At 41.6% G+C, this 14028-nt stretch overlaps 1 protein-coding gene across 11 annotated transcripts in view; it reads left to right on the top strand.

Moving 5' to 3' along the window:
• The first annotated feature begins 6386 nt into the window (after nucleotides 1-6386).
• Nucleotides 6387-14028, top strand: part of Pikfyve (phosphoinositide kinase, FYVE-type zinc finger containing) — an 82435-nt gene continuing 74793 nt past the window's right edge. For 2 of the 11 annotated variants that reach the window (XM_032901249.1, XM_032901260.1), the window contains exons 1-4: nucleotides 6585-6889; nucleotides 10053-10233; nucleotides 11701-11850; nucleotides 12095-12127. In XM_032901249.1, the coding sequence (XP_032757140.1) occupies nucleotides 6839-6889; nucleotides 10053-10233; nucleotides 11701-11850; nucleotides 12095-12127 (415 nt within the window). In that variant the 5' untranslated portion in view covers nucleotides 6585-6838. Of the gene's footprint in view, nucleotides 6564-6584; nucleotides 6890-10052; nucleotides 10234-11700; nucleotides 11851-12091; nucleotides 12128-14028 lie in introns of those variants that run through there. The other 9 variants (XM_032901247.1, XM_032901254.1, XM_032901253.1 and 6 more) reach the window with 8 other exon arrangements.

Below are 14028 nucleotides of genomic sequence, written 5' to 3' on the forward strand. Positions count from 1 at the left end.
GTGTCTGCCTCTAAGACACTAAGATAGGAAATATGGCACTTATGGGTATAGCTCCTTCTGAAGTCATGTCTCTGAGGACTATAGTGCACGAGTGAGCTGATATGTCACTGAAAGACAGTATTGGTAGATGCCTGGGATTGAGTTAGATTACAAAATAAACCAGGCCCAGTAGTGCATATTTGTATTCTCTACTCGCAGGAGGCAGAAGCAGGACGACTGCCACAAGATCCAGGCTAGCCTTGTCTACAGAAGGAGCTCCAGGCCGGTCAGACTCCATTTCCAAATCAAGAACAAACAATATCTTACACGGGTGAAACCATTCATACTCTCATGCTGAAACTCTTATAGAAAATAATAAACATATAGACAAAATGACTGGAAAAACTAAAAAACACTAAAAAAAAATCATTACTTGTGTCTAATATGTGAGTGTGGGAATGTGCACACCACAGAGGGGTATGGAAGTCTCAGGACAGGTTTTAGAGTTGTAGGTTCCGGAGATCAAACAGGTCGGAAAGTCAAAAGGCAAGTGCTTTGATCCTACCGCGCCACCCCTCTAGCCTCACAAAACAATACATCACCATTATTAGTCACAGTTAGATTTAACAACTGATGTTTGGCTGAAATTACATTTCTCTTAAAAATGTGAATATGACGTCCACTGCTCATGTTCATGAGGCTCGCTGTATTTCCATTCGTATGACTTGCTATCCTGTTTTCATTTACTCAATAAAACATCTAAATATGTGAATAAGGTCTGGTCCAAACACTATTGTAAACATCAATGGAAACCTGGGTCAGAAAATGGCTTTTAGCATCTGTTTGCCTATGAGGCATTCATCCAGATGATGGGATTCCCATAAGATTCCAACGCTACTATTTGTTAATTTTGAACATCTGAAAAAATAAAAACAAATGAAAAAGAAAACGAAGTAGTGGGGTGACAGGATGGTTCAGTAGTCAAGATGGTTCAGTAGTCAAGATGGTTCAGTAGGTCAAGGCATTTTCCAGCAAAGCAGATATTCTGAATTCAATCCCCAGTACCCATAAGGTAGGAAACAATTGACTCCTACAAGTTGCCCTCTGATCTCCATACACGTGGTGTGGCACACACACACACACACACACACACACACACACACACACACACACACACACACACAAAATAAGTGCAAATAAATAAAATGAAGGGAAGTAAAATGATGTCATCATTACTTATCCTTTAAGATTACTGGCAAGAGAACAGCAAAGATAACGGTTGCACTTGGTTTTTGAGTGACAGACACCCTTCAACAGGAAGGGACAGGGTCATGGGTTAGACGACCAAGATAATGAGTTTAGCTCTAGGACTGTTTAAGATGCATGCTTGTGGGACAGGAAAACGAGGATGTCCAGGAGGTAGCTAGCCACATACAACTGCGCTCAGAAGAGATGATGGGGCTGGAGTCTTAAACATGAGGGTTTTTTTTGTTTTTGTTTTTTAGCACATGTTGATAGCACTGAAGATGGTGATGAGATCATCTAGCAGTACTGAAGAGTAGCCTACCAGCAAGAACCCCCAGGCACATTTAAATCTTTAAGGGTCAGATGGAAGATTGGAGCCTCCCACCCCCAAAGAGAGTGCAGAAGTAGGGTAGGAGAATTACAGAGTCTGATGTGATGGAAGCCAACAGCCCAGAAAGTTTTCAAAAGTTTCCAAGTATAGAAGTACTACAGAACGGTAAGAAAAAGACAGAACTTGGAAAAAAGAGTAGGAAGACTTCATGGATGCACTTTTAGCTGGATGACCCTATACTCGTTCTGATCGATCAGAGCCATGCTGAAGGAGACTGATGGCTTTAGAAGGGAGACAAGAATGTTGTGAAGAAAGCACTTTTTAATAAAGATGGTCTCATGCAGTCCAGGTTAACTGTGAACTTGTTATGTAGCAGAGGCTGGCCCAGAGCTTCTGATCTTCTGTGTTGGGTTACAGGCATGAGTTCTACCGAGCTGGAGAACTATGTCGATAGCTGCACAGTTCCTACCATCTGGCATACTTGCAGGCCGTTCGCCTTGCACTTGCCTTGAGTAGAGGGGGCCTATTCTGTTACTTTGGAGTCATTTGCTTTAATTGTTCTTTTATTTCCTTATCGAGTCAATAACAATGTAAAACCTTGTTGTTGAAAAATTATATTAAATGGTTTTCTATTACCCCCACTAGATCCAGCACCGCAGTGCCCCAAGATATCTGGTCGATATCTTGCCAGAAACACATATCCCAACTCCGTGGCACCCCAGTGTCTCTGCCGCCACACACTCTCCCAAAATCAAATCGCCACAAGAAAGAACACACAACCCAATAGCCTCTGATCCAATTGATAAGATATAATTGCCCACCTAAACATACAAAGCCCTGTACACATCCATCCCTTAAGAACATTCATAACAACCTGTAAAGGTACAGTGTGGAATCTTAATGTCAGCTGCCATGTTCTCTCGGCAGCTTCTCTGCCAGTCTCCCCCAATCTCCTGTTCTTTCTGGTTCAGTCTCCTCCTCTTCCCTCAAACTTTTCTCCTGCTCATCCTTCCTTCTCGTCCAATGGCAGGCCTCATTCTATCTTGTACCTGCCTCACCTGTATGACATCACCCCACAAAACCCATCTTTATCTTGCTTGTTTAAATTGCTCTTTATCAGTTCTTAATGCTAGGTTAGTGGAACTAGAGGGGCTGGAATATAAACATTTCCTAAGTGCTTGTTAGGTCCACTGAAGCATTTTGCTGGAACGTACTCATGTGTACTTTCACATGCAGTGTAAAAGAGTGGTGATTTCATTATAGTTTAGCTAGAAATGAGCCTTACAGTGAACAAACAAACAATAAATCTGCTACCACTACCACCATCACCACCACCAAAAAACCAACTGAAAACACTCTTTGCATTATATACCAAATGAAACCATGGTTTCCTATACAGTCAACATTGCACTGGACAGGCAATGTTGGAAATGAATCCACTGGGCCAGAAAATAAATATGTGCTTTCAATATGTCAGGTCAAGAGGGATTGTACCTCACAGGTCAGCTGTCAACAGTTAATTGTGAAAACTGAAAGCCTCTTGTGTCTGGTTAGGTGAGGATGCTCTTGCCATTTATCAACACATTATAACACAGTAATTAGGTGAGACAAAAAAGGGAGGGGGCATAAACGGTATCCGGTATCCAGATGGGAAAGGAAGAAGGACATGCCTGTAGGTGATATGATCTCAGATCAGAAAAACACCGAAAACCTCTTAGAAGCACTGAAATTCAGTAGCGTTGACTGCCACGTAACCAACACAAAAAGTCAATAGTCCTTTTATTCTCTAACAGAGGACTCCTCAGAAGAGATCAAGAACATAATCTCACTTGTAATAACACAAACTTAAGATGCTTAGAATTGGAGGCTAGCCTGTTCTACAAAGCTAGTTCCAGGACAGTGAAGACTGCACAAAGAAACCCTGTCTTGAGAAACCAAAAAATGAGTTGAGTATGGTGATTCAGCCCTGCAAACCCAGCACTCAGGAGGTGAGGCAGGAGGACTACTGAAAAAGTAGTCCTACGAACAAAGGATTCCAAATGGTACAAAGCTGTGGTCATCAAAACAGCATGTCTTTAGCACAAAAGCAGACACACACACCATGGAATAGAAAGAGAAGAGCAGAAACAAACCCACTTCCGAAGGACTTAACTATTCAGAAAAACCCCGGGGAAAGGATAGTCTGTTTAATGAATGTTATGGGAAAAACTGAATACCCACTGTTCATGAAGGAAATTAGATTGCTATTTCACACTGTATTAAAAATCAACTCAAACTGGATTAAATAGCTAAATGTAACACCTAAAGGTAAAATTAGTAGAAGAAAACATAAGTAAAAAGCCCCATGGCATTGTCCTGGGCAGTGACTTTTATTTTTATTTTGTTTAACCCAAAAGCTTAGGAAAATAGCAAAACAGACAAATAGGATGACATCCAAATAAAGTACTCTGGAAGGCTAGAAAAACAACATCGAAGAGATGACCCATGGAATGGTCGAGAACAACTATAAATTAATAAACAAGGAAATGTCCTTTGTGGCAACACACTGAACCTGGAGGACACTGTAAGTGAAGTATGCCAGAAATAAAAATCCTGTAAGAGTTCAGGTGTAGAGTTTTTAAAACATTAATCTTAGAAAGAAAACAGAAAACAGAGTGGTAGTTTATAGGGGGTTCGGGAGCGGAGGTACGAGGGAGAATATAAGACGGAAAGCAAATATTCCAAAGGTCATGGGAGCCTGGCAACCATACCCAGGGATTTTCATGAGAGGCTCCCATTAGACAAATCAGGGGCAACTTTTAAAACCGTAATGGTGACGGTGCTGAATTAGAGCATTGCTGAGAGAAAGAGAAAAGTCTATATTGAGTCTCACCAATGTAAAGAGAGGGGACGGCTATGAATTATCAGTAAAGTATAATTACAGCACACAGAGGCATGTGAGTACAGTACCACGGTGTAACCAAGCCCAGCAAGCTTTATGTAAGTGCATGGATGGAAACTCTGGAGGAGAATAGTTATGGATAGGAACAAAATGTCTCTACAGATAAAATACACCTGGAATTAAATTTTGACGGCTAGTCTGAGGTAAGAACCCAAACTGATTTCTTTCCTAAAAGAGAACTCAATTTTTCTCACAGAGATTAAACTTCAGGTTAATGTAGACATGGAAGTGCAAACTTCTGGGGAACGTGAACTGTGTTACGGTCACGGCTTTACCCTTAGCAGAGTACCTACATGGCCCATTACTGAGAATGAGGACCTCTCCAATTAATCACTCAGAACATGTTAGTTGAGGAGCTGGAGAGATGGCTCAAAGTTCAGAGCACATACTGCTTTTGCAGAGAACCCAAGTTTGATGCCTAGCACCCACATTTGGGGGCTCACTACCCCCTATATCAAAATACAAAACAGAATCTGATCCCTCTGGCCTTCCTGAGCACCCGCATAGCCCACTATATCTTTCAAAAAGTGTTAGTTGAACGGGGGTTTCTGTATATAGTTTTTTCTGTATCTTGCTATCCTCTCAGTTGGATTATATATTGTGTTCTCTTGGCCTATTTCATAATTTATTGTACGTTTATGGGATATTAGCGTCTGTTGGAGTAATTTAAGAAAATATTTCTCTTTTCTTCTTAAGAAAGATGCTTGAGTATGTTTATGGGCCAAGGAGAAGTTATTGGGAAAGGTTTGGTTGAAGAGACATTGCAAGCCCACAGGGACATGAGTGAGGGACGTGTTTGCAGGTAGTTGTGTTTGGTAGAGGTCGTTAGGTTAAGGATTGCACCCACGGTAGCCCAGCTTTCTGACTTGCATATATGCATAGTAGTAATGAAGACCAAAGGGCGCTAAGGACAAGATCCAACCAAGAGCCAGTTAAGGATGGTGACCAGCAGTTGCAGCGTCCTCTAGCTTCAGGTTTTGGCGGTATTTTCCATCGTTGAAAAAAACAAAAACCAAAACAACAACAACAAAACAAAACAAACCAAAAACAAAAAACAAAGCTGGGTGGGAAATGCCAAAATTCTAGAGGAAAAGAATTCTCAGAATAACACCAACCTTCAGATTCCTTTCAGTACTCTGCTGAAAAGCCCTGCGTTTTCAGTAAGCAGGTTTTAGCTTGTTTTCTACTTTTAACTGCACAGCCCTTTTAGCAGGACAAAAATAACGCGTCATGTTAATACCAAGCTGAGCAAGTCAGGACTTGATAATTCTTATCTGCAACACAAAACCCTAATTAAAAAAAGCTATAGTCAACATCACTTGGTCAGGTTCTGTGCCAACTACTTTTCATGCGGTGTTTTACCTAATCCTCAAACAACAACAAAACCCATTAACAACAACAATAATTAAAAAACAACAGGGAGTGAACGCTGCTATAATTAACCCCCCTTTATCCACCAGAGGTTTGAGGCCTAGAGAAATAAGTAATTTGTTCAAAGACACACAGTTGGTTTTAGCGGAGTCCTGAAAGTGTCCTAAAAGCTAACCATTTCTTCGCTCTGGGCTACACAGGTGGAAGTCGGTCCAAGAGAGCTCGGAGAGCAGTCCTAACTTATGAGTGCTCACAGTGTTGAACACATACGGTAACAGCAGACCAACTAGGGTCTAGTGCCCGGCGCTCGTGATGCTCACATGCACTGTCCTCTCTTCTTCCTTCAGGAAGGCTGAGGCAGCGTTAAGTCCTCTGGGGGGCCTGGAACGATATTCTCTGGGTTAGATTCTTTCTGCCTGAACATCTGATCGGAAGGTCCAGAGGGCGGCGAGGAGTGGGCGGAGCCGGCCCTTGGGGCCTGTTGCTGATTGGTCAGAAGGGGTATCGGGGCGGAGCCTTGAGGTGGTAGGCGGAAGCGAGAAGCCGCAGTTACAGCGTAAACCTCTGGGCTCCTAGGCGCGACCGCCGGCTGCCTGAGGAAGCCGGCCCTGCGCTTGGCTAAGGCTTCCCGGCCGAGAGTGGTGAGGCGGAGGCCGGGGAGGCGGGAGGCCCGCGGGGCCGGGGCGGGAGGCGAAGGTAAGGGAGGCGGCGAGGCATGGGCAGGCAGGGCGCGCAGTGGGAGGAAGGCCGGCGTGGGTCGCGGAGCACCGCCGGAGGGATGGCGAAGGCCCGGGACTCTGCGGACTCTGCGGCCGAGGCTCGGCCGGGGAGCGGGGAAGACCTGATGGGAACCGGCTGGCTTCTGAGCGCCCGCCGGCCCTGTGTGGCGAGACGGACGCGAGCCGGCTGGGCCATCTCCTGCACAGGCTTCCTTGACACAATGGAAGTTCTCTTGCCTCTCTGTTTTCCTAATGCCCGAACTTATTTCGGAGGTGGACCATGTCATCTCTTCCTCTGAGCGGGTGAGCGCAAGTCTCAGGGTTGCAGCTTTAGTCTGGAAAAGAAAGTTCTGACACACAGAAACCATTCCAAGCTTGAGTGTGTCCATCAGCTTAAATGCTGCTTTCTGCTATTTGAGGCTTAAAAAAAAAGAAAAGAAAAAAGAAAAAACTTCAACGTAGTGGTTTTAAGGAGAAGACTTATTTCCCAATAAGTCGTTTCCCCTTTCCCAAGAGGTTCCCAAGAAATGTTGAAAGTGAAATTTGATGGATGCATTTAGAAATTTAGGTTCTTAGGACATTAAGGGAAGGTGTACATTCTGCATAAAGCAGGTTACTGCTGTGTATCTTACGCGCGTAATGTGTTAAATGATGAAGGGTTGCTTCATTCGATGTATCTTGTGTTTCTAGATGTAGCTGCCCAGCAAGTCGCACCGTCTTGTTTTACATTTATTTGAATCTCTGTCTCTCCAGGACTCCCACTCTGTCCTGTTCTCCCATTCCCCCATTCTCCCCCTCCCCAGAGGGAGGGGAAGGGGGGGGAGACGGACAGAGACAGACACAGGTGTAGGGTGGCGGCTGGAGGGGAGATAGTCTTAGTTTCTTTCTCTCCGATTCATTAGGTTCAGGCTTGTGACAAAGGTCAGGACTTCTCTGAGAAGCAACACTAACTTCCTGAGTCCTCCCCCTCCCTTCTCCTCTTTCTGGAACAGTTACATGAATCACACTGGTTTTCCTTTAGTGTTTCTGCTGTGCATGGGTCAAAAAAAACGAACACTAAGCCTTTCTTGATGGAAGCTAACATTGCTTGTATTCAGCTGTCCTGCATCAATAGATAAAAGTTTGAAAATTGTATTTAAGAAAAAAACTGACCCTAGAAAATGACTGCGCTGCTGTTTGGAATTTCACTACAATTTTCCTATGGGCAGATAGGTCAAGCTATTTCCTACACTTTAATATCGGACTCATTTTCTGATTTGCTTCACCAAGATACTTATTGCAAATCTGCATATACCACACTGGCCTTGGGATAAAGAGAGACACTGCAGAAGTTGTTGGATAAGTAGGTTAACATTTCTAATTATGTATGCAGAAAGAGCCATGCTTTATAGCATAAACAGTTATTATGCTGCTAAAAATCAGAGTTGTAATTTTTCGGATGCTGGTGGCATGTAGTTATTAAGATTACGTCTATGTGGTTGCATTCATGTTTCAGAGACTGCACTTGATGTGTGTTTTCATGGCAGTTTTTACCTTCACATGTCCAAAGCTTAATGAAAGTTGTAGATATAGACTTTTAGAAGTAATTCTAAGACTCTGTAAGCAGATTGGTTTCTCCGCTTTCATTGGTACTTGTGTGGAAGTGTAAGAGGTTGTGTTCAGAAGCATGAGGGTTCTTATTGCCATTACATCTTTTTTTCTCCGGCGGTCTTTAAAACAAAACAAAACAAAACTTTGAGTTTTTACTTGATCAGTCATCATGTTAATCCTTTATGCTGTAGGATCATAGTTGTATGTTAGCTTGACGCAAGCTAGAGTTTTCAGACAGGAGAGAGCCTCAACTAAGACATTGCTTTCATAAGATGGCCTGTAAGCAAACCTGTAGGGTATCATCTTAATTAGTGACTGATGAAGGAAGGCCCAGTCCTCATTGTGGGTGGTAGTGGTCCTGGGTTCTATAAGAAAGCAGGTTGAGCCCTTGTTCATGAGGAATAAGCCAGTAAGCAGCACTCCTCCTTGGCCTCTGCCTCAGCTCCTGTCTCCAGGTTCTGCCCTGCTTGAGTTCCTATGCTGACCACCTTTGGTGATAAAAACAGTAGTGTGGAAGTGTAAACTAAATAAGCCCTTTACTCCAGAAGTTACTTTGGTTTTGGCGTTTCATCACGGTAATAGCAACCCTGACTGAGACAATACTTTATGATACTAGAGGTCCTCCCTCCCTGTCTTTCTGCTTCCTTTCCTTTCCTTTTTCCCCTACTCCATTGCCTTCCTCTTCTCCTTTCTTCCCCATCCTTTCCATTAAGCACTTGTTGCCAAAATCTCATCCAAGTCAGTGGTTTCATTTCTGTTTTAATTTAGTAATCTGAGAGAATCTTGACTACTAAGAGAATACAATTGGCTAGAACTGGATGTCTGTGAGGAATACAGTTTTTTTTTTTCTTTTTGATAGAAGACTGTTGGAGAATTCTGTTGCAAGACTTGTCGCACAGTCACACGTCTATTTATTGCTATCTCTGATCCACCCAGGTGAAAACCGTTTAGGCTCAGTGTACCTTAGTTGCCTCAATTGTTAACCATAGTGATAATGCTGACTTTATAACTTCTGGGACTGTTGTGAACATAAAATGAACCAACAGGTGTGATTTTGAAGGAGAAAACCATTTTAGAAGAATGTAATGCCCTTTTTTGGATAGATTACAAAGTTTTGTATTTTTACTAACATGGCAAAGGATACTTCTCTTTAAAATGTCAATCTACAGGGAGAGAGCCTTAGTCCCTTCCTGTGACTTTATTTCCTGACTAGACTTACTGCTTTGACTGCTTATGCTTTCTTGATTACTTATAAACAAAAATAAGAAGGTCATACCCTAGTATCTTACGAGTTTAGGCTTACAGTGTGGTTGTGGAAATCCCAAGCTCCTGTGCCTAGGAGGAAAGAACACGTAGCTTGTTGATTTGAGTACTTGTCACAGGCATTAATTACCGAAGGTGTTTGCTCAGATGGCATAGACATGTCATACAGCGTGACTGATTTTCTTTTCCTGAGGTACATACATACAATAAGGCTGAGCAGTTTATGTTATATAAAGTCAGTGTCCACTGTAACTTTAAAAAGCTATTATTACAAAAAACCTTGGACACCTATAAGTAATGGGAATTTTTTTGTCTGCTCATATTTATGTCTTACTTGCAGATTTTAAATTGACTCTAATTGTAAAGAGAATAAGAATGGTAATATTTAAATTTAGCTTAGCCACATGACCATGGTTTTAAGTGTTGAGGCTCTTTTCATTTAGACAGCAGTGTGTTTTAAGCCTGAATTTGAATATTCAGACATAGGTTTCCTTACTCTTTGGTGTTTATTGATAAGAATAATTGACAGTCACACAAGGGGGCTGTCTGGATATTTGCCTGTTCTTCAAATGGTTTCTCAGGAATCTCTTTCCCTCCCTGCTTTTCTTTCCAGACTCATGAAATGGCCACAGATGACAAGAGCTCCCCGACATTGGACTCTGCTAATGACTTGCCTCACTCTCCTGCCAGTCCCTCTCACCTCACTCACTTTAAACCGTTGACTCCTGACCAGGATGAGCCCCCCTTCAAGTCAGCATATAGTTCGTTTGTAAATCTTTTTCGTTTTAACAAAGGTAAGACTTCATTCTAAAATGCAGTTTGGATTCTCTGCATTCCCTTTAATGTTGCAAGGATGTGAAATATTAACAAGGTGGTAGCTTCAATCTCAGGTCACCAGTCTTTCTAAGAAGGAAAAGGTAGCATTTCACATTATTTGTGATTAATTATTTGTGTGAATTGAGGGCTAGGGTGGTCTTTCTTAATGAGAAAGCATTTTTTCCCACATATTTTCTATCAATGTGCTTCGACTTAATCAAGCTTACAGAATGAAACTTGTTTTGAGGGAGGCATTGGTAACTAAAAGGTTTTAATTAAAGCACTAACATTAAACAGCAGTATATGGTTTATATGTTTAAAATCTTAGAAGCTGACAGCAGGCATGTTGGGACTTACTGGATTGAGTTGTAAATGATATGAATGAACAGATAATTTAAAGGATGAGTTCTTGAATACAATGTTAATTATTTTTTAACCAAAATTTAAAATATAGCCATATCTTGTTCTTTATTTGCCTTTTTTTTTTTTTTTTTTTTTTTTTTTTGAGGTAAGGGTCCATTTTTTAGCATAGGCTAACCTGAAACACTGTGTAACTTTGGACATGAGGCCATTTTCCTGTATTAGTCTCCTGAGAGCTAGGATTACAGGCATGAGTTACCATGCCTGATTTATTTGTCTTTATTGTTTGAAATGTGTTAGAAGATAGAACCTGTTTTTAGGAATTAGATAGTTTTTTTTTTCCTTTTTTTTTTTTTTGGAGATAATTTTCTCTATAGCCCTGAACTTACTATGTAAACCAGACTGGCCTCAAACTCATAGAGATCTGCCTGTCTTTATCTCCTTAGTGATGGGAGTCAAGGTATGTGCCATACCATACCTGGCCTTTAGTAGAACTTTTAATAGTACCAGCTCTGTTTTATTAACAGTTTTGTTATCCAGGATAACATTTTACACTTAGTTGTTGTAAGTTATGTATTAGGAAAGTTTAAAAAGCACCTGGTATGCTGGGCACTGTTTCAGTAGTACAAAGAGATCTCTCCCATTAACTGATCTAAAAAGTCAAGGTTTTATGTGAGGCTTGCGTTGTGTTTCTTTTAGTATGTTCACAGACTTACACATGACAAGGAAAACACATAGTTCATGTACACAAAGTGGTAGCTGGTGGAATGGACTTTCATTCTGGTTTTTTACTTTTTCTTTAAAATGTTTAAAAATTAAAAAAATTATTTTCAGTTATGTATATGCATGTGTTTATGTACATGTGTGTGAGTACCTAAGGAGGTGAGAATGGGGTTAGTTACAGGTGGTTATGAGCTGCCTGACATAGGTGTTGGGAACTGAGCTAGGGTTCTTTGCAAGAGCGTTACACACTCAGTTATGAATATAACATGTGAACATTATCTGAAGGATTTTATCTGTCACCTTCTCTTTGTTGAACTCTGAGCCTTAGTTTTTCAAGTAATACCAAATTTCCTTTGTCACAGAGAGAGGAGAAGGGGGCCAAGGAGAGCAGCAGTCTCCGAGTTCAAGTTGGTCCAGCCCTCAGATCCCTTCAAGGACACAGTCTGTGAGGTCGCCTGTACCTTATAAAAAGCAGCTTAATGAGGAGCTCCACCGGCGCTCTTCAGTGTTAGGTGAACAGCTCTCTTATTCACTTCATGTGGGAATTTTCATCTTCGTGTTTTCTAGGTGATATGATGACTTAATGTTTCTGTTACTTGGAACAGTCAAGTTCTCTTTAGAATAAATAAAACTTACTTACGTGATAAAAAAATTCTTCAACTCCTGAAATGTTCTTCATCTTGTCATTAAACATTGATTATGCAAGCACTGCTGTCTTGATTGCATTTTGATTAATTACTTCTTGGGTTTCAGCAGAGAATACTTTGCCAAATCCTCAGGAGAGCACAGGTTAGTTCCAACTTTATAGATGGATTCTGCACTTTTTCTTGGATGCTAATGAAGTGTGATGTGCATGCCACTGGCTGCAGAACACTGTCAAACTCCATTGGTGGGCTGCTGATTGCTCCTGGCCTTTGTCTTTGTTGGGGTGCATACTGTCAGTGTGGCTGGATACGCTGCCCCGCTTGCTTGCTTGTTCTCCACCTCGTTCTACTACATAGTCACCTCATTCATTTCCATGCTTTTCTGAGGGGTGTGGGCTGGAGATCTGCTCAGATGAGGGACTAAAGGTGGTTTATGTTTTATTTGTTAGATTGTTAAACTCAGCGAAGTGGTTTGCCCACCTCTAGGTGATAGAAGGACGGAGGCAGTGATCCATAGAGAGGAGAGGTGGTAGCATTGGGAATCAAGTGTCCCTAAACTAATATCTGTCCTGTCTGGACGCTCACTTCCACTAGATACTTGAGTGAATGATAGTTGTATAATGGTCGTTGGCGGAAGGATATTTTACTGCTTGTTGTGTTTTTTTTATTTTGAAAGAAGGAGGAAGAAGCTAGTAGAAGAGGAGTTTTTGCTGAATGGCTTGAATGAGCTGGCTGTGTCAGCCCCACATGTTTTCTAGGGCTGCACTTCAGCTCCGGTTATATCGTTTTGAAAGGGAGAGTTGGGGGATGGAGGCAGAAGGTTTTCTTTCATCCCAGATTGTCCTAGTTTGACCTCAGCCTTATTAAACCTCCCTTAGTTCTTAAACCTGACTCATGGCTTAGGAGGATGAGGCAGGGGAATTGCAAATTTAAAGCCAGCCAGGAAATGCTAGCAGGTTCCAGACCAGTTAGGATACACAGTGAGACTCTTATCTTAGAGGAAGTAGCAAAAATGAACCACTGTGCTCTTCGGACCAAATTCCATGCTGAGTTAAAACATATTGCCTGAAAGCTTTCGTTTCCTTTTCCTTGCTGTACTCGGTGCTTAGTTTTCCACCCAGTGCCAAGCTGTCCTTTGCTGCAGAGGGATCATAAGAAGGTCAAAGATCAGTCTGAATTTCTTCCCTTGGAAACTGAAGGGGTGCAGAGTTGTAGCTTGCCAACATTTGCTTTTGCTGTTAGGATAAACGAGCATAGGCAGAGCTTGGATTTCCTCCTTTCCTGTTGTTCCCATATTCCTTACTATTTAATCGAGGGCAGTTCTTGGATTTTACCTTGGTGGCCTTTGAACTTAAGAAGTTTGTGACTGCTTAGTCAAGTACATTTTTCCCTCAGTACGCACCTGTACTTCTACTGTTTGGTAGTTCTCCTATCTTAGGGAAGTTACTTGATTTTCTAGCATCCATTTTACAAAACAGTAGCTAACTGTTCTGTCTCTAAGGGCATCGATCTCTTTCCTTTCACTGAGGTCAAGCAGGGTCTAACTGTTCATTCTTTCCCAGTGGAGGAGGATATTGATACCCTTCTCTTCCAAGCAGCTGAACTTTACAATTTATTATTGGCTCTGCCAGAGATGACTGCCATTGTGATTCCTAGAGCTTTGTCTCTCCTCTTAGGACTTACAATCATGGAGACTGTTTTGTAATCATTGTTTGAGACTCAGGAAAAATTTAGCTGTATGTAATACATGCTAGCAACAGCACATGTGAGATATGTGCTGCATTGAAGATAGGTGCAGTTTAGATGGTGATTATTTTAGTGATTAAACTGCCTTAAGAAATTTTGATGCATTTGGATTTATACATCAATCTCTCCATCTTTGTAGTCCTTATTTTCTCCCCTCCCAACCAAAACAAAATGCCTAGTGGAAACTAGTAAATAGTGAAATAGATTCAAGGTGTATATTTTCCACTTTATAGTAACTTTACCTTATAGATCTAGACACTGTCTAGATCTCCAAGTAAATGACTAATGCCATAGGAAGTT

Source organism: Rattus rattus, chromosome 4 (genome assembly GCF_011064425.1).
Source record: "Rattus rattus isolate New Zealand chromosome 4, Rrattus_CSIRO_v1, whole genome shotgun sequence".
In the NCBI taxonomy this organism is placed as follows: Eukaryota; Metazoa; Chordata; class Mammalia; order Rodentia; family Muridae; genus Rattus; species Rattus rattus.